At 38.6% G+C, this 20,860-nt stretch overlaps 1 protein-coding gene across 1 annotated transcript; it reads right to left on the reverse strand.

Moving 5' to 3' along the window:
- Window positions 1-507: 507 nt before the first annotated feature.
- Window positions 508-19,446, reverse strand: MCCC1 (methylcrotonyl-CoA carboxylase subunit 1). Its single transcript, XM_058031503.1, has 19 exons — window positions 19,376-19,446; window positions 18,263-18,309; window positions 17,130-17,269; window positions 16,621-16,716; window positions 16,345-16,466; window positions 15,269-15,416; window positions 14,363-14,484; window positions 13,170-13,281; window positions 12,747-12,828; window positions 11,827-11,954; window positions 10,741-10,924; window positions 10,087-10,196; window positions 8,649-8,865; window positions 7,840-7,926; window positions 7,225-7,274; window positions 6,151-6,288; window positions 4,694-4,801; window positions 3,618-3,689; window positions 508-2,083 (listed from the first exon to the last, which is right to left on the reverse strand). The coding sequence occupies exons 1-19, from the start codon at window positions 19,429-19,431 to the stop codon at window positions 1,964-1,966; spliced, it is 2,139 nt and encodes a 712-aa protein (XP_057887486.1). The 5' UTR covers window positions 19,432-19,446; the 3' UTR covers window positions 508-1,963.
- Between the last annotated feature and the right edge of the window lie 1,414 nt (window positions 19,447-20,860).

Raw genomic sequence — 20,860 nt, forward strand, 5'->3', positions numbered from 1 at the left:
TAAAACCAGCTAATTTTTGAGAAGTGAGGGAAAATGAACACTGGTGAGATTATCTGTCTCCCCTGGCTCCGGAGGGAGGACATTTTGTCAGCTCCCAGGGAATGTGTTTTGCTGCACTGGCTGTGTGCAGCCAAGCTGTGCAGACTGAGCAGGCAGGGAACCTCCTGCTGGGAGTTTGAATGTTTTGGTACAGATTCAGTGCAGCAAAGTCAGTCTAGAAACAGCCATGTCACAGAGAGAGAGAAAAATAAATGCCAAGCTGCTGAGTCTCTTCAGGGCTGAGCTCATGTTTCTGTGTGAGGAATCAGTTCTGGATAAAACAAGTGCCTACCCTTACCTGCAGTGAAACCCATCACGAGTGTCTGGATTGCTGCCTCCTAAATGTGATCTGCAGATTGTGCTCATCATCATCAGATGATACAGAAACAGCTGCTTAAACCCTCTAATCCAATGCATGAACAGAAGCAGCCAAGGAAAGAACAAAATGGAGAAAAATCAAAACAAACATTCCAAGTTATGCTTAATTTTTATTTGGCAGTAAATAAAAATCATAGTGGCAATATTCTACAAGATGATCACTGGAATTTAATTATTTGCTAGGTGACCACAGGATTGGAAGGAAAACTGTAAAGTATTAAAATATGCTTGTAATACACTGATCATCCAAAGTCATTGCTTTTTCACCAGGTTTTTTTCTGCATTGCAGACAAGCCTGCACAATTATAAAAGCAGATCAAAGAATTCCCCATGTACTGTATATTGATTCAGAAATGAGATTTCAGGTAAGGGTCCATTTGCACAGATTTAACTACAGGCTTGGAATCACTGCAGCATCTGATTGCTCCTTTCTGCAGTATAGAACAGATTATTTAATTGAATTAGCTTATCAAAACTTCACGTGATAACAGAACTTCACATTAACTGAATAATGAAAAAACTTTCAAAGTTTGCAACAATTAAAACATTTTTTCTTTCCCTTGTTTCCCTAAGGTGATGGCTAAATAAGTTAAATTTATGGCAAATTATCAGTATGCTTAGTCTGAGAATTGTTTTTCTTTGCATATCCAAAAGCCTACCAATCTTCCCTTCTGAAACCCTGCAGATACAAAAAAAATCTATTCTTCTTAGTATTCTTATTTCATGTTGTTATAAAGACTGTGGTGTACTTCATTCCAGCCAATAAGAAGTACACTAGAACATGAACAATATGGTAACAGTAACGAAGATTTTGAAGTCAGTATTGTATTTTGGCACACTAAGTATTAAATAAGCTTATATTTCTGTGTTACTACTTCATGTTTAAAGTTAAAATGGCATTTTTTGAAAGCAGTCACATTTTAACTTTGATTAGTGTAGCAAATAAATGTATTTTAGAAATGTTTTGCATCACATATTTTGAGGTATATTAAAGTAATTTCTGAAATGCAAATTTTCACAACTCATTGAGGTAAATAGGAAAAACAGATGCACCAGAAATGACTGAGTGGCATTCTGGGCTAAGGAACAATCCTAAATTCCCTAATAAGGCAAAAACATAAGATACAAACAGGAATTTTGCCAGAAAATAGAAAAACTGTATTTCAGATTTCCTTCAAATCAATCCTCACATATGTAACGGGAAAAAGGCATCTGTGAATAAGAAGAACCCAACAACCTGTCTATACCTTGTAGTCCTTATTAACCTCTCTGAACCTTTCAGAGCTTCACATCTTCTTCCAGTCCTTTCCTCAAGCAAACAACCACTGGACAACAATCACATAGGTCCACAAGTTATAAATACAATTACAGTATAGTGATACCCAAATTTCAGTGAAGTCAGCATAATTTACAGTCAAACTATGCAGGAAGTTCAGAGGAAACCAATCCTCCAATCATACAAAACAGTTTGCTGAAAACATGAAGAAATCTTCTTCCAGGAGAAAATCAGCAAAGTAGAAAAAATAAAATGCACCTTCCTTGAATTTTACTTTGACTCTGCCTCTTCATCCACAAATTCAACGAGTGGAGCATGCCTGTTGGCCTGGGCACCTTCTTGGAAATTGACCTTTTTAATCACTCCTGCCTTGGGAGCCCTGATGGTGTGCTGCACAGAAACACAGCCAGAGTGAGCAGCAGACAACTCAGGGGCTTCCCTCCCCTCCCTCTCCCTCCAGCAAATGCCAGCATTACTGCTTGCTCCAAATGGAACTGAACACACTTAGTTCCTTCCTCTGACATTTTTTATTTTAAACCTTCTTTGAAACATTCCTAGTCCACTTCTGAGTTTTGTTTTCTCATGAATATTTGATAAGTATATTGGGGAGAAAAATGCTATAGAATACATTTATATGAATTATCATCATCATAGCAATGATCATCAGTATGAACAGCTGACTTATTTTACCTCACTAATACTTTCTGTTGTTGTAATAAATACCAAACAGAAATAACACACTATTAATCCAAAATGTTAATCAGAGTGCAGATTTGTTCCCTTAAGAGAAATCTGCAGATTTACTAAAGATATTTCTGTTTTCTGGCCAGGAGGGGTCTTTAGTGGGCAGATATTTGGCAAAATGCAGATGAAACAGAAATACAGCTACTAATGACAGTAAAGGAACAGCATGCTCACACACAAGCCCCAGCTGGTCTGCTTGTCATTGTACCAGGTCAGTTTGATATTGTAGCTTTGCCTCTTGGTACTCTTCTACATAGGATTAGCATCAAAACATTTAAGATCAGATATTAAATCCTCACATCTAAGGACTCTCTAAGTAATAATTTGCTTTTTAAATTTTACATTTTATATTTCAATAACACTTTAAAAAATAACTCAGATAATGTTAGTCTGGATATCAGCTGAAGAGGCACAAACACATTTAGCATCCAACTGCAAAGAAGTTTGTGTGTAGGTTTTTGGTGCACACAGTTTTATTTAATAGAATTTGAGTGTAATTAAAAAAAGAACATGATAAGAGAAAGGCAGATTTTCTCAACAGTGTTAGTTCTACTGCCACAAACAGGTTTATTTTAAACTAATAGTCAAACTAAACCAGTTCAGGCTACAGAAACTGTAATTCAAGCAATCTGAGCCACAGTCAAGCGCTGTGACAAGATAAAATTCAGTCCTCTGAATGCTGTGTGGATAACTGCACAGAATCTTTAGTGTGCTCCTCATAAAACTTTATGTAAATATTATTATTATTAATTAAAGGATTATACACAAGAAGAATCCTGTGTATATTTACAAAGTCCCCATTAGCTAAATCTCTGCTTGAAGTAACTGCAGACATCCATGTGCCTGGATCACAACCAGGGAGCAAGAGACACCAAGACAGTTTTGTGCTAGAAAAGTCAAAGGACAGGAGGGGAGAGAAGGCCTGACACCACCACCCAAATGCATGTTAAACCAGCTGCAAAATACCATGGATTATATAATCATCATTTGTTAGTAAAATAACAGCAAATATAATCCTCTGAAATCCAGTCAGACACAACACTGATGTCACAGCAGATGAAGTGATACTGACAGCTGCAAGCTGCACTCCACACTGAACTTCAATAATGCAATCAAAAATTATTAAATTTTGAACAGATTTTTATTTTCTCAATAATTAAAACCTTTATATGTCACTTACCTCCATTTTCATAGCTATCATAACCATTAGAGGGTCTCCAATCTGCACCTTATCCCCTGCCTTCACAAACACCTGCAATTCAGGAGAAAATTGGGGGAGAAATCATTTATGCCTGTACCATTCAAAATCAGCTGGATCTTGACTAACACAATGCACAGAGGGAGGGAGGTTTTGCAAAACAGGTTCATATTTTTTACTTTTGTTGGTCTGGGTATCTGAGTTCTCTAGATAGGGAATAGTTCTAGATAGATCTCCTAGAGGGAAGGCAGAGCCTACAGAAAGAGGGTCAGTACCAGATGACAGGGTGACCAGGAAGCCATTTATCTGTCAAAGAAGAAACACTACAGGAGATGATGTATAGTCTAATCTTTCTGGGCTTCAGCAATTCTATTTTGAGAAAAGTGCAGAACCTCTTCCTGAAGCCAGTCCCTAAAGTCTTTAAAACAACATCCAGAAAGAAGATGGCAGGAGTCACCTCATTTTTCAACAATTACTCTGATTTGGAGTGTTGATTCAGGATGTCAGAGATCCATGTTCCATATACTCCATCCTTTATGTCTTTTTATTAGTGGTTGAATCTTTCAACCACTAAACTCTCCAGAAAAATCTCTTTCTGTTGAAACTTTGTCACTGTACAGAGAACGCATAAGACTTGCTGAGCTAAAGAAAATTAAATCAATTCACAGCTTAACAAAAGAGGCATTTCTGAGGATTTCTTCTTTTCCAAGTGCATCTCACTCTCATGTTAGATGAAATGAATCAAACAGCCCATAGCACTTCAGGGAGCTTTGACTGGGGAAGTAATTAAGATGAAGAAAAAACTAGTTAAGCAGTAGCATTAGTTCAGGTCTTCCACAGCTCTAGAGAAAGAATGGAAGCCTTAAAAAGACATGGGTGGCTGCTGAAAACTCAGAGTAAACAAAGCTTTTTCCAATCAGAAGCCACACAACACTGACATTACTGTCCCCAGTACAGTAATGGCAGTACATTTTCCTGGCAGTACAGAAGCACTATTTCTGGCAGGGTAAATTTGAATATACTGGAGAATTCAGGTCCCATCCTGTTGTTATAATTACCTTCTCTACTGTGCCCGTCATGGGTGCCACAGCTCCACCTTGTTCTGCCCCTGAACTCACTGCAGACAAGTATTTGGGCACAGGGAGGCCAATCTGAGCACTGCCTTCCTACAAAAGAAAATCCAGGACAGGTGAGTTAACAACATGAGATAACAGCAGCAGTGGATGGGCTGACAGAGGGAAAGAACAGCTCCAGCCTTAGGCAAAGCAGTCAGCTCTGAGGGTGGCACACCCTGGAGTCAGGGCTGCACTGGGACTGTGATGTCACTGCTCTGCCAGTGCCTGAGGCCTAGGAAGTCACACTGAAGGTGACACCTGCTGCTGGAAGGACCAGCAGGGAAGGAACAACCCCTGGGACAAAGCAGCTCCACGTGGATCTTTGTACAAAGCCTGTATTTGTACCTTCCCTGTTCCTGCATCAGCAGTGCAGAAGGTTGTGGAAATGCACAAAGGCTGTTTGTAACAAGCAGGAGACACGTTGGCATCTCCACTGCCAGCCACTGCCAATGAATCCTTCACAATTTACAATAAAATTCATTCAGTGCTAAATTTAGTCAAAATTTCTCACTCTTACTCAAAATCCCTTAAGTCCTCTCAGAGTTGCTTCCCAGAGTCTCTCAAAGACTCAATACCCTCCACATCCTTCCCATGCTCTAAAGTCCTGTGATTTCTTCTCTATCACTCACCCCTCTGATACCACTCCTCTCTGATACCACAGGACCACTGAGCTTTGCAATTCCAGCATGGGGTTATTTTGTCCTCAGCACTGGAGCAACAAAGTTTTTGCTGCATTCTGCTGAAAGTCTTAAGGGGCTCAGTGCTAGAGGTTAATTACTGAAACTAATAATTTATTTATTTAATTATATTGAGTTACTTTAAGGCTTTGGAATTTTTTAACTGTAAATAAAAAATTACAACCTAATAATGCAAGTTAGAGTACCTCTTCTTTCAAATGTCACTTGCATATATGCAATGCATATAATGCCATGGTAACTCAAAATTGCATATTTTAATATTAGCTAAAGTTATCCTTCCTCAGACCAATACTGATTTATTTCTTGTCATATAATTTAAAAATTGCAATTAAAATTAAAACACCAGCTACAAGACCTTTCAAATATTTGTTGGTTTGAAGCACTCGCTACTGTTCTGTGACAAACTTAAAATACCTGACAAATTTAGTATTTTGTGTTCCCCCCTTCTAAACCATCATTTCCAAACCCTCATTTCCTCACCAGCCGTATTTTAACTTTCTAAAAGTAATTCTTTTTCTCACTCACTGCAAGCAATGAATTTCTAATTAGAACAATAATCCAACAGATATCAAAACTTAATAGGTCAAAGTAAGAAACTGAAATTGTTCTTCTCTTTCACATTCTGTTGCAATTTATATTGTTCATTTATATGGCTAAAATTCCAAAATTTTCAATTTGTGATAATAAAGAAAGGAACATTACCGGGAAGAACAGATAAATGGTGTTGTCCAAAATGACCAACTTGGACTTAGACACTGTTCCATTTACTGAAGACCTCAAGCAAAGTGAATCACCTTCTTTCAAGATCTCTCCAGAAATCAGGAACGTTTTATCTTGAATCTGAAAGTGAAATGCTTTTATAAGGACAAAGGGTAACCCTTTATGAGCAGTAAATCAAAAGATTGTATTTGTACCCTCATAACTTGTGATTCTGCACAGGCAACTGTGGAATTAAAAAAACATTTCTAAACCTTATGTATCCTTTACTTTTCAGTTAAGAGACTGTTCTGTATCCAATAAAAATAGCTCAGCAAATTATCTAATATATTCACTCAGGACTTTCTTGAGCATTCATCCATTCTGGGTGCCAAATCTGAGAGAATAAGACATTCAACTACAGGGGATATTGAACACCCAGCCAAACACAATTTCCTTAAGCCAATAACTGGAGACTCACATGTGCACACAAAATTATCTACAACTAAGGCATCTGGAGCTGTTTACTACAGGAGCTCTAGAGCATGGACAAAGAAGCCAATTCTAGGGGGCATCATTCAATTATCTAACCAGAAGATTCCTCAGCTCATTTGGTAATCACTCTCCAACTTCCATCTTCAAAATAAAATGTTATCTTGCAGATAATGCTCTAGAAAGCTTTTATTTATCCCACAGGAGATCCATTCTCATGCAAAGAATAGAGCAGGAGTCCTGTGGAAAAGAAGTCTTTTTAAATGCAGATTTAAATCTAACTCCCCAGGTTTTAAACAGACAAATTCAACAAGGAAAATAAAGAAAAAGACCTTTAAGTACTGAAAATACAAACACTTCTCTTAGCCTTGTCAGAAACATTTGATAGCTCTTCCATGCCAATCCAGCACCTAGCACAGATAATTTCAGGTCAAAGTAACAGTATATTGCAATGGATACAAGCAAACTAAAAACAGAATCCTGCTTCTGTAATCATCAAGCAACTTTAGCAACAATTAATATTAAGAGAAATCTACAAGAAACTGATTCTTTTATCTAATGAAGTAGCTGAAAAAATTGTACTGGTACCTGCATTTTGTATGACCCATCTTGATTGTAACTTACAGCTACATCCACAACTGTTCAATAAAACAAAACATGCATGTGTGAGTAGATTTCACTGGAGTATCTAGAGAATGATGACATATAAACTCTTTCAAGGCTTTCTTGATAAAAATGAGGCCCACCAATACTAAGATAACAACAATTTTCAGATTAGCTTACTACACACTGCAGAATTCCTACTGAATTCCAGACAATTTTTCTTTCAAAGATGAACATCTGAAATCATGTATCTAAAATCTGTATTATCTGGACAGAAAACAAGTTTGTGAGGGGAGGAAGTACTCCTTTCACAACAAAAAGGAGTTCAAAAAAAGTAAATGGCATTCTTCTCTTTTTAAAATCTCAACCTCATTCATTTAAATGATGAACATGAATTAGTAGTCATTTCAATTTGGTTTACATGTCCTCAGGATCTAACAGTGTGGATTAAACATGCAATTCTGTGAATTCCCAGCTTACAATGCATAAAACTCATACTGATTCTATGCTGTTTCTTAGCCTGAATTTTCAAACAACAGTTAAAATAACTTCATCCATCAAATACCTCCCTTCCCTCCACAGACTTTTTTATTAACTTACTGTTTTCCCCATCCAGCAGAGACAGCTTTCTAGTGTAACATATATTTATTCTTCTACCAGTGCTGGATGCAAATGGTGAGAATTTATCTAAAACACAAAATACACAGATATGTTATTTTTCATTCAACTTCAGCAAAACACAATACTTAGAACTTAGGCCTTAAAATCATTGTCCTACTCTTACTAACTCCATATTGATGTATTTATATTGCACAGAAAAGACTGGGGAACTACTGTAGTCAGAGAGAGTGACAATTCCTTGATCTCCAACACTGAATAAATTAATGCTGTGTGACCTACAGAAAACATGACACTGAGAAGGGCACTGGCTGTTTTCCATGAACACATCCCTGAACAGGACTGGAGAGCATCAGACTTCAACTACACCAGAGCAAGTCCTGATTAACCTTTAGGTGAAGGCTCCATTAAACCTCCACTGCTCTCCCATTCAGAGCAGAGGTAGTTTTGTCTGAAGACCCTGGCCAGCTGTAGGAATAACAGAGGCAGAAGGTCACTGCTTGTGCTTACCAAGAGCAAAGAGCTCAGCGTGCCACTGACCATGAATCCCCAAGGTCTTCCAGGCAGAGCCTGTCTGAAGGGCTTTGGGAAGTGCTCTGGATATCACAGTGGTGACACATTCCCTATCTGACCCTTAACAAAAGTTATAGTCTGCCCTGTATGCAAATACCTGGGAGATGCCAGAACACAGAACCCTGAGCAGGCACAAAGTAGGGCAAAGAAAGAAGATCCAAATTAAGAAACTGCACACGAACTCATCAAATAAAACAACACAAAACAATGATCCTTACCATCTGACTGATCTCTGAAAGCATCTGTTAGCATCTTCTCTTTCAGTATGAGCCCTAGAGCTGCCTGACACATAACTTCATGTGGAGTTGCCTTTTTGGCTGGAAATAGTTCATCATGGTGTTGAGGAATGAAATTAGTGTGCACATTTCCAGCCTCAAACTGTGGGTGTCCTGACAGGCTCAGTAAGAAATCAATATTAGTGCTTAATCCTACAATCTGTAAAGAAACAGAACAGAAGCATATTGCCAAACTGAGTTATGACTACACAGCTTTCTGCTCCCAAAATTTATCAATAAAATGTAATTAATTCAACTGGTCTGTTTTACTATCAATAAAACCACTGAGTGTAAAAAGACAAAATACCAAAACAAAACCCAAAAGCTGCTTTCTCAAAAGCATTCTATTTTCTAAATGTTGCCTTTGTCCACTGTGAAATTGAGCAAATTTTCCTGGAAACAGTAACAGGAGGTAAATTTCAGAAAAAACCCTACTTTTGGAAAATTGTGCTCTGAGTATTTAAAAGAACATTCCTAACTTAACAAGGGCTTCTTATTAAAAATGAGTTACAATAGTTTCAGTATCCCATATTTGATCTTTTAATAGTAAAAAGTAGGAACAGGGACTTCTGTAAGTTTACTAGATACTATCCATTTCCTATAGTGCAAAATACCTAATGAAACAATATTATTTTAGAGAAATCACTGAAACTGGTAACCATGTTATGCTGTCAACATTTACTGACAGTACTAAGAAAATTCTGGAAAAACGAAGAGAATTCTTTTATCCCTTTCTCTTGCAGTAAATTTCATTTTTATCTAAAGCATAAGGGGCCCAACACTATCACTACCTCAGGCACATGAACATGACGTTCATGTTGTTGATTTAAAAATGTAAATTTGTTCTGCACAAGTAATATTCAGTCTCACCTCAAGCCAAACCTCCTGAATTCCACTTTTGAAAACAGTTATAATACCTGCAGTTTTCATAGGGGTAAAACGGAATGTTTCTTAAAAAGAACTGACAGCATATTTCTTTACTACAAATACAGTCTAAAAACTTAATTCTTTTAATAAATTAAAAATTACAATCAAACGTTGTCTGACACAAATTCCACTAAAGAAACCGTTTAAGTCTGAGAAAGCTCACAGTACAACTGAAAATGTTGTTTAGCCTTACCTTTCTACGAAGTCCCAGGTGCATATTCCAACTGAAGATACCACAAACTTAAAAATCTATGCGTAAAACTGGGCTTCACACTTATTTTCACTCACTCCAACAATGAAAACAGTTTGCAAACTGGGAAAAAATACAACTTCTGCAAACAACTAATGGATTTGAAATGCAGTAGCAATGCAGGCTCCCTTTTGGAAGCCACTTTTGTTTTACTGCAGTATTTTCTGCATGCTTTTGTGGCTCAAGCTGTGGTACCACACTTACATTGTACTGGTGCAAGCTGTAGCGCAGCTTTCTGAGCGCTGCCGGTCGGTCCTCAGCCCACACCACCAGCTTGGCAATCATGGGGTCATAATGCACAGAAACCTCATCACCTGGAACATGGAAATAAACAAAAATGTTCTAACATGCAACCAGGTATTTATGAAAGTTGGTAATGCAAAGTACTGGGCACCACATGGCATCCAATACGGGCACAATTCACGGCCACATTTCTCTCGAGATTAAAATTGTTTAAGGACATGATGATGTGACCTGGCATTTCAATTTCAAGGACAATTTCAGCACAGACTTTTTATAAATTTTATAAATACAGTTATAAATTTTTGTAGAGATAACATGACTCAAATTCAATTTTCTTATTGTAAACACAATGCAGGATTTCTAAACAGTGAGAAAAATATCGCCACCATGAGCCAGTGGACATTAATTTCGGTACAGATAAAGGAGACGTAAATAAAATATTTGGTGATTGACCAAAAGTACATGGAAAATGATAAGGATGAATAATTCTGTAGGGATTTGTCTTTAAACCAACACTCTTTTAGACAAACTTATTCAGGCCAAAGAGGGAAATGCTTACAAAGATAAGTTCTTGATGTTAATTATTTCTTCTTCCATCACTGCCTTCAGTTTTACCTTGCCTGACTCCGGTCTCTATCCTGGTGAAACGATCTGCTGGGGGGGTGGACAAGTGCAACAGGGGCCCAGCTCCTGGCATAAAGTTATTATTAGGGTCCTCAGCATATATTCTAGCTTCAAATGCATGGCCCTGGAGCAGGATCTCTTCCTGCAGTAGAGGAATCTTCTCTCCTGCAGCAACCTGCAAACAATAGGTTTTTTCTTTAATGCAGGGTCAATATTCTGGAATGCTGATATATGAAATATTAACTGTATTTCTTCTGAATTTGAAGAATTAGGAAGCACATTTTAAAAAGCACAAGGAGAAAAACACTGCCACGACCACTGAACCCGTCCACCTTGTTTTTCTCTTCCAGTGTTGTTTCATCCCCGCTCTAACTCAGGATTCAATTCTCAATTTCCATGCCCAGGTAAGGAAGACAAATGTTCCTTCTTTTTGCATCAGCATTGCCATTTTAATTTTCTTTCTGATTACACTTCCCCACCCTTAATCTCACACTACTTAAGCTGCTGTCCTCACTTTTGGATTTATGCAAACAGAATTGGGGTTTATTTCAAGTTCCCTAATACCCAAAACCTCCTGTTATCACTCAAACGTGTGAATAATGTCTGCAAATTGGGTGTGTGAGGAAATCCACTGCTCCAGTCCACCCCACTGTACAGCTATTTCAGAATGTGGCTATACTGGTATAACACCAGACACAGGTTTTTGTGAGGATTTTTTCCTCCTACAGCCTGATGCAAGAATGACTTTTGGGTCATAGATCCATTTCAATTGTGTTTTAGAAACCTTACAACATAGCAAAGGAAAGATCAGGACCCCACTCTCTCCCACTTTCCACACTGTCTGTTAATGTCTCTAAATACATTTTAAAATATGTTTCCTCTCTACACAGCTGGTTGAAATTCAGAGCACCTACACAATGCTCTACATCCAATACAGCAATGTGAGATGTTCCTGTGGAGCAAAGGAAACTCTACCCTGTCAGCTGAGCAGGAGATGAGGATCTGGAAACCCATCTCACAGGCAGTGTCACACAGCACTCAGGAGCAACTCTCCATGTAAAATCAATTAACACTCACCCTGAGCTGCCATTCCACCAGGTCTGTTCCAGTGATCATCTCTGTAACTGGGTGCTCTACTTGCAGCCTGGTATTCATCTCCATGAAGTAAAAATTATGTTGGGAGTCCATAATAAATTCAACTGTTCCTGAAGTATTTAACAAAAGGACAATTCACCTAAGAGCATCTTAGGTGTCCATTTATGGAAAAGACATCCAAGACACTTAATTCAACTATGCCAAGACTACTATTTCTCAATCAGACACACTGAATTTCATTAAATTCTATCTAAATAATCTAAAAAAGGGTCACAGATCTCAGAAGAGATCTGAAAACAGAAGAGTTGTTTCCTTGTACATTTACATAACCTTTGCTTAGTAGCCATTCTCTACAGTAAGAGCTGCATTTCATTAGCACTTTAAAAAGTGCATCAAGACTCTTTGAAAGTATCCTGAATATTCATAGGGCATGTAAATTTTTTAAATAAATATCTGAAGAAAGTAGTGAGAAAATAAAGTTACAAATAATTTCAGGAGGTTATTTTTCATCTGGGAAATTGTGTGGACTTTAAAGTGAGTTGTGATTTTCTTTTAAAGACTACTGTTTGCATATAAAGTATCACCCTTTCTATGCTAAAAGAAAAATTATTTTCCCCTTGCTCAGCTCAAATTTACTAATTCATAATGCTCACTTTCCAACAACAGTTGAGTTGACCAAATTATCTGCCCTGAAATTTTTTTTCCTTCTATCCTTCAGCTGCCACTGGTCTTGAGTTCAGGTATGCTAATTTAAATCTGTAATTACATCAGAATTAACTACATAATTGCTTGCTTAAACCTCAAAAATTTGAGGGATGTGTGTCACACTTGAAAACAACCAGATGCCATTTGCTTGAGACTTAAATCTGACTAAGTTAAAAGCTGCACCTCCCCAGGCTCACCTGCTCCCACATAATTCACTGCTTTGGCTGCTTTGACAGCAGCTTCTCCAAGTCTCCTTCGAACCTCTGGACTAATTCCTGGCTGTAAATAATAATAATAGTAATAATAATATTACAAACTATTGTAAAGTTTGGTGATATAAAACCTGGTACGCATGAACGCATGAATATTGAACAGAATTAACAACTGCAGTGAAACCCTGATCTATGTTACACTTGAAATCTACATAATTCTTCTTTGAGAATCACTTTCCTAAAGAATGTAGTTTTTTTTTTTTTCAATTAGAACATCTTCAGCAGCAAAAGTAAAACAGGTTTGAGAATTACAAATAAATTATTACCCACTACATACATTCAGTGGGGGGTAGCAATTACTATAAAAACATGGCAGTTTATAAAAAATATTAACAATTTTCTGCTCACCCCTGGTGCCTCCTCAATGATTTTCTGATGCCTCCTTTGCACACTGCAGTCTCTTTCAAACAAATACACTGCATTGCCATGCTGGTCACCAAATACCTGGACTTCAACATGCCTGCTCCATAAAAATAAATGTTTTAATGTATTTTAATGCCCCAAACAGACTTCAAACTTGAAACTTTAATAGGATTTCTTATAAGTTTAAGTGTCTGCCCTTAAATAAATGCCAAAAATGTAAAGTGAGGCTGGTATTATGCAGGATTGTATTGTTTTAGACTTACTAAATCTTCTAAATGAAAGAGGATTCCTAATACCAACTACTGCAGTGAAATCTCATTGATTGCAGGATAAGCAAGACATATCTGAAGGCTGCTGCTTCTTTCTTAGTTATTATAACAAAAGTAAAACCACTTCACTATTAATTTGATAATGATTATTTCCCTCATAATTTATTGTGCAGCAATTCACAAGAGACAGCAGCAGTCCTGGCTCAGGAATAACACTGCTCACTTCAAAACATCATTTCAAATGACAACTATGAGGTGGCAGAAATTTATTCTATGTATAAACCTAATAAAAATACATGACCATTCTGACAATCCCCTGATCCTGGCAAAAGAAATTCCCAGCAATGAGTTTTTTCTCATGTCCACCTGACAGCATAAACAGACCCTCAATTTCTTTGGAATAAATTCTTTCCCTATAGTGATGCTTAAAGGAAGATCAGATGTAAAGTACAAGAGTGTCAAACAGACCTCTGAGACATTCTTTATAAACAATAAATTAGTTCAGTTTCACATGAGCTAAAGACCCTGACTTCTGTTTGAAACATTGAAGTAAAGGAAGATTAAACAACTGGTTTGGGACACCTGAGGGCAGCAGAAACACCATCAGAGCTTGACTAAGGTCTATAGTTTGAATATTACATTGATTGGTTTCCTAGATGTAAATCAATTTTAGACATCTCACTGCCACATTTCCCAAGCAGTAGCATTTTAATTCCTGTCATTCAAAACAAAGCCACTACAAGAAATTCAATAAATTATAAACAATTTTGACCAAATTAACAAATTTCAACATACAAAACCAATTTTAATCCCACAACTAAGCTGGTTATGTTTAGTTAACTAAGCTATTTATGTTTATTTAAGTAGAATAAACATTACAGTGTTTATATTGAAACATGTGTTTCTCACCTTGGATTATCTACAAATTTCTCAATCAGCATTGCATCATCATTAAAAGACTTCTTTGCTTCTCTCCTTGCTGATTCTAGTTGGTCCAGAAACTCCTTTTCTGAATGAGCAATCCTCATGCCCTAAAATACAAGAACAAAGCTTATCTAAATAGCTAAAAATGCACAATGAAAAACCTTGTTGCACACACAGAGTGAGAAATTAGCTTAAAAATAATATGTTTTTTCTTTCTTTCATAAACTTTAGCAGAATTGTGTATCAGCTTCCAGTAAGATAATCCAACTAAGTCTCACTGAAAGTGTCACAAGAAGTGTAAAAAATAGATATTATCATTCCATTGATATGAGTGAGCACAAAATTAAATGTTGTCCTCAAATATTATAGAAATTTTCCAAGGTTGGCAGAGAAAAACTGATTTTCTACAAAATAAATCTAGTTATTTTGGAAATAACTAAAATTTTCTATATGTAATTTTTATAGACATTTATTTCAGAACAAAATGTGATTTAGACTGGGAGTTCACCACTCATTGAAAAATATCTAGACACAAAATGGTATTTCTGATCACTTCTTATGCAACATTTAAAACTGTCAGCAAAGGAAGTCACAGAAGCCATCACAGAGTAACAATTTGAAGTCATCTCATTTTGCACAAATCCACAGCACAACTTATCTGTTCATGTGAATTACTGGAGATCCATTGAAACCAACAAAACTCTTCCAGTTTATTCCAGCTACTTATCTTCTGCATATCAAAGGGAAATGAGATTTCATAGTGCTAGACTGGCCATTAATAAATTTTAGCACAAAGTACTTTTCCATTTTTTGTTTTCTTTTAGAATACTGAGTTTCAGATCCTGAGCCATGGTAACTTTACAGCACAGGATGAACAGAGGAGTTCCTTACCTTTCCTCCACCCCCACGGACAGCTTTAATCATTACTGGGTATCCAATTCTCCTGGCATGTTCCCTTAGACACTCATCAGACTGATCTTCTCCATGATAACCTTCAACAACAGGAACGCCAGCAGCAGACATTATAGCTTTGGAAGTGCTTTGACAGAACAGTTTTATATTTAGAATGATAAAAATATTTTTTTCTTACTTTAAGCTCCAACCTGTCTAATGCTCCCAATGTTAATTCTCTCCATGAAAACAGTTCCACAGTAGACCTCAACAGGACTACTTGCATAGTGGTCACACAGCACTGGACTGTCATTCAGCACATGCTTCCAACAAACATTTTTGTTTCTCCTAGCAGGATTACACTTGAGTTTGACTGGTTTTTCCACATTATATATGCCAAAATTTAACAATTTCAAATTAAAACACTACAATATTGAAAGTTGTACAAAGGCAAAACTTTTCATTACACAGGCTACATTCACACCACACATAAAACACTCAAGCATAACAACTCTAATTTCCAAAATGCATGCAAAGCTCGTTAAATTACTGAGGCAATTTATTCTCACATTATGAGGTGATAAAGTTAATTCTCTCTAACTATGATTATACAGTTCTTGTGTCAGTAATAACTTCATTTCCATATTCTTGATTTACACTTCATACCTTTAAAGTCTTTCTTTGATCTAAGAAACTAAGATTCTCTGTGATGAATTAAACTTATAATTTTACATGAGCCACAATAACCCTGATGATTTGGTGCTTCTTTTCCACTGCTCTTTTGAACCCTTCCAATCTGACTGCTGAACCTTTACCTACACTACACTGCAATGCTTCAATTCTGGAAAAGTAGAATGATTTAATTACTAAAATCCCAATAACTGAACAATCTTGACTGTTTATGTCCCTAAATGAACCTATAAACATGGAGTTTATTCCTTTGAAGAAAACTGTAAAAATATAATGCAAATTGACAGAATAAAACAATTACAGAGCAACAACTGGTCATCTGTTAACAAAATCAGCTTTGCCAGGCTGTAAATTGTATAACCAAGTAATAAATCAGAAATAGATACCTTTTAATACCCATATCTCTGATAGCAGATGAAGGAGGACCTATGAAGATGATTCCCTGCTGCTTACACAGCTCTGCAAACTCTGTGTTTTCTGAGAGGAAACCATAACCTGGATGAATAGCCTAAAACAGAAAAATGTAACCAGCCTGTTTTTTGTATCAGTTTAGCTTAGAAAACTCAGAAATTTCATAGCTCATTAAGGAAAAGCAAGATGAGCAAAAATAAAGAACTAAAGACATGGAAGTAACAGAAACTGTAAGGCCCTGATCTCCTTACCTGTGCTGCTGAGACCTTGGCCACCTGCAGTATTTTCTCCATGGCCAAGTAACTCTGCTGTGAGGGTGGTGGACCAATGCAATATGCTTCATCTGCCTGTTTTACAAAAAATACATGCAACAGAGACTGGTTACTAGCAAATTTAAATGAGTTTCTGAGCTAATTACATCACTTATCAGACTGCAGTTTAAATCACTGCCTTTCCTCATGGAGAGGCTCAACTGGGTGAAACAAATTCTGACTCTTTCCCCAGAATCACAGTCTATTCTCTAAGTCCTGGCTGTCCAGAGTCAGAGAGCCACACCTGAATGCACTTCTTGTAAAGATATCAGGTATTGAGACAGAGACTAGGCAAACTTTCCACCCATTCAAGGAAAACTTGGCAGTGGTCTACAGCAGTGAGAATCAACTTTGCATCAGCACCCAAATCTGCTTTACCCATGGAATTTATCAATGAAAAATACTGTTATGAATCAACATCAGCCACAAGTTTAATGAATATACTTCACCATTGCTACGTGCATGGAATTCCTGTCTGCTTCACTATAAACTGCCACAGACTTCACCCCCATTTTCTTGGCTGTTCTCATCACCCTGCAGGCGATTTCTCCTCGGTTTGCAATGAGGATCTTCCCTATGCTGTGACCTCCTGTTTAAAAGGATGAAGCACAGTAAGAAACCAAGCCACAAAAACATCCCTGGAAACAAAGCAACTTTAAAATTCTGGTTTCTTTTACATTATTTATAAAGTTTATAAATTTCTTTAATAATGGAAAAAGCATGCTTCATCCAAAATCATTTTCAAGCTGCACTTCGAATTCTTAACTCAGACTCTTTATGCAGAAGTATCTTTAAGCCATTTTTTTTCTTTTTCAGAATTCAAGAAATATAGCCTTACCCTAAAAAAGACCACTTCTACATAACAACTGATGCTTATAGTTGTGCTATGTACCCTCTGGACTAGCTAGGAAACAATCAAAACTGTTGTGTCCCCCACAACAGCAGTGATTCACACATGAAGAGCACTGTTCCCCCTTGATACACAGTGACAAAGAAATAAAAAGGTATCAATTTTCATTGTTTTGGTTTTTTAATCAGCGACTTACAAACTTCTATAAACTATCACAACAGCAGCCACAACTTGATAGAAGTATAAGGCCAGCACTGACAGAGACTTCTCAGTGAGAACTAAATAGCTTTAAACTAAACAATAAAATGAAAAGAGATCTCTGAATTCTCAAACATAACTTTTTAGATAGCATAATCACAGAGTGAGTTTAAATAATCTTGCTAAACCCTTTTATGCTCCTTCATATCTTGTTTAAATACCATTATGCCTATAAAACAATTCTCAGAGACTCTGCAACTTTTGCATCAGAAAAGGACTCAGAGGAAAATACCACAAAAAATAAAGAGCTTTCATTAATTTCCATATACCTAATTATTATAGGTAAAATTATACAAAATGTTGTTTAAACATTAAAGATGATTTCTCTTTGGTTAGCTACAGGTTCCTGTTTCCCGAAACTGTGAAGATACTGAATATTTATGAAAAAAACCCTGCAGTCTTTCATCAACTAATACTCTAAAACCATCCACACTGCATAGCAATTTAAGCTAGTAAAGAAATGAAATTTCATACCTATCGTTGAGGCCCATTTCACAAATATTCGTACTTGGTTCCATTGCCTGTGCAATTATAAAGGGACAGAAGTGTTACAAGTGCATATGAACAAGTGGCAACTGAGCTATTTTTATTTTCAGGTGAGAGAAGGACAGCACTGAAAATTCTGATACATCTATTGACACAGAACACAGTCAGGTGTAACAAGGGAAGTTGCTCAAACTTCACCAGATCTCTCCCTAAGCACTTTCACTTGTACACAATAAGAATTATTCCCATTCTTTTTTAGTAGCATTCGAACAGAAATAATCAAGGAGTTTTCTTAAAACAAACAAGCAAAAAACCTCTTTTTGGTGGACAGAATAGCCAACAACTCACATTTATTTATTACAGAGAGGCCAACTCATGAAGTATTTGGGAAAGAAGACGAGAGCAAACATAAAACAAAAAAGCTTAAAAAGGCAATAGGAGCTGCTTTCGTAGAGCAAAGGTGCAAGAGAAAACAATGTGAAAGAGCAAGAGTGAGCTATGGAGACTTTTAGAAATGGAAAGTTCAACTTCAGATGATTAATGCTGACTAAATGAGATAACGGCAGTGAAGTGACTGGATAGAGCTGTGAGAGCAAACTCCTGGAACTGTTTTAATTAGCATGTAAAACAAAGTCGGAATTTTGGATCAAGTCCAGCATTCTTTAAGCGTTATCGGACGAAAAGACACGGACGTCCTCGACACCACACAAGCAGAGCTCGGCTGTAACAGAGGAGGAATCTGTGCATGTATTAAACACTGAATACACAGCTGTCACGGTCACCTCCCTGCGCACAGCCTGCGTACCGACCCCGGGGCCGGGGCAGCTTCGTGGCACCCGCAGCAGCTGCCACAACCATTCCCTAGGGCCCACGAGGGTTTATTTGCTCTTCCTTCCCCCAGAGCAGCCCGGGCTCCCTGTGTGTCCCCTCACGTCCCGCAGAGCCCCCTCCCCTTCTGCCCGGGCAGCGGGCTCCGTGCTCGCTGCGGGCAGCTCCCTGCGGCTCCTCAGGCCGCCCCCGGCCCGCACCCACGGCTGCCCCCGGCCCGGCCGCCCCTGCCCTCTCTCGGGGCCGCTCGGGCCTCCCCCGGCCCGCACTCACAGCCGGCGCAGCGCCCCGAGGCAGCCGCGGCCCCGCTCGGCCGCCGCCAGCGCCATGTTGGGGAGCGCGGGCGGCAGCGGGGAAAGCCCTCAGGGGGAGGGAGGGAGCGGGCGGAGGGAGCGCGTCACCGGGAGGAGAGCCGGGCACGGCCGGGGCCCGCTCGGGGAGAGCCGCGGAAATGGCTGTCGGGGGCGGGGCTGGGCGGCACCGAGGAACGGCGCCGAGAGGGCCGACGGAATAAACTTCATTTTAATGTGAAACGATGCGTGTCGCTGAAGGGTTGTCGGCCCTGTGGGTGCACGGGCTCAGCTGAGCGTGCTCCTTCAGGAATGATATCTGGGGTTGTAATGGGACAGCGATACACAAAGGTGTGCGTGCTTGGGAAGGCCATGGGCATCCTCGGGTACCTCAACATCCCCAGGTCCGGCATCAAAACCGCCTCGGGCAGCACAGGAGGTCACAGAGCGGGGGGATCAGAAAGCGTCAGAATCTATTCTGCTCCCTCAGGCTTTGGAGCTTTGCAAGACACACAGCCGCAGATTTGGGCTGGAAGGGAGATTAAAGCTCATCACAGTGCATTACGCTCCTTTGAGCAGGGACATCTTCCAGCAGCCCAGGTTGTGCCAAACCCATCCAACCTGGCCTTGGATGCTTCCAGGGATGGGGCATCCACAGCTGCTCTGGACAGCCTGTGCCAGGGCCTCCGCACCCTCACAGGGAAGGATTTGTTCCCAATATTTATCAGTTTAAGGCCCAGCCCACTCCAGTGCGGAGCCTTGCTAAACCCGGCCCCAGCACAGTCAAAACAAGTATTTCCAGTTGTTGATTACAAAAAGCAAAGCTGCTGTGCTTTTTCACTACAGGAATACACAAGCTATCAATTGTAATAGTGGCATTGTTTAGTGTCTTAAGTGTTCTCCATACTCTGAAGCATTTTCTTACATGAAGAGCATCTTCAGTATGCAGGCAGTCTCTGCTTGCTCCACTCTTGCTATTTTTACTTTGCCATGGTGACCCCTCACCCGTGACTGGAAGGTTCAAGTAGGTTAAACAGACACCGGATCAGCTTGGGGAAATCATCCCTTGGCCCTGACTGCAAGAGGGATCAGCACTTGCTCTAAGGATGAGATTTTAAAAACTAAATTATTAAGTGAAGCTTCCACTTTTCCATAATCCATTCACTCCAGTCTTCTTCAACATAAAATGCTGACAGTGTAGATCCTACTTTTGCCTTTCATAATCCAGATTTTTAAAAGATCATGTTTAATTTGTCTCTAAACACAAGATGGCAGCATTTTATGTAGTTTAACTGTTGGATATTAGGGAGAGCTACAGATATTTTACAGTACATAAATCAGAGGTGGCAGAGGAGGCTTTTAGCAATAGAACTAATGGAAGTGGCAAACTCATTTGCATTGCAAATCTGCTCTTGGTGGAGGCATCCTGCCAGCAGGGCCTTTAGGGCTTGCAAAGTCAAGAGGGATC

The sequence above is a fragment of the Melospiza georgiana genome, chromosome 10, assembly GCF_028018845.1.
Source record: "Melospiza georgiana isolate bMelGeo1 chromosome 10, bMelGeo1.pri, whole genome shotgun sequence".
Lineage (NCBI taxonomy): Eukaryota > Metazoa > Chordata > Aves > Passeriformes > Passerellidae > Melospiza > Melospiza georgiana.

Coding starts and splice junctions, on each gene's coding strand:
- MCCC1 (XM_058031503.1), bottom strand. CDS start 19,431: ATGGCGCTGGCGGCGGCCGAGCGGGGCCGCGGCTGCCTCGGGGCGCTG. Junction 16,717..17,129: donor ATTCCATGCACGTAGCAATG/GTGAAGTATATT, acceptor TTTGTAAAACAG/GCAGATGAAGCATATTGCAT. Junction 8,866..10,086: donor ACAGCTTGCACCAGTACAAT/GTAAGTGTGGTA, acceptor GTTTCTTTACAG/ATTGTAGGATTAAGCACTAA.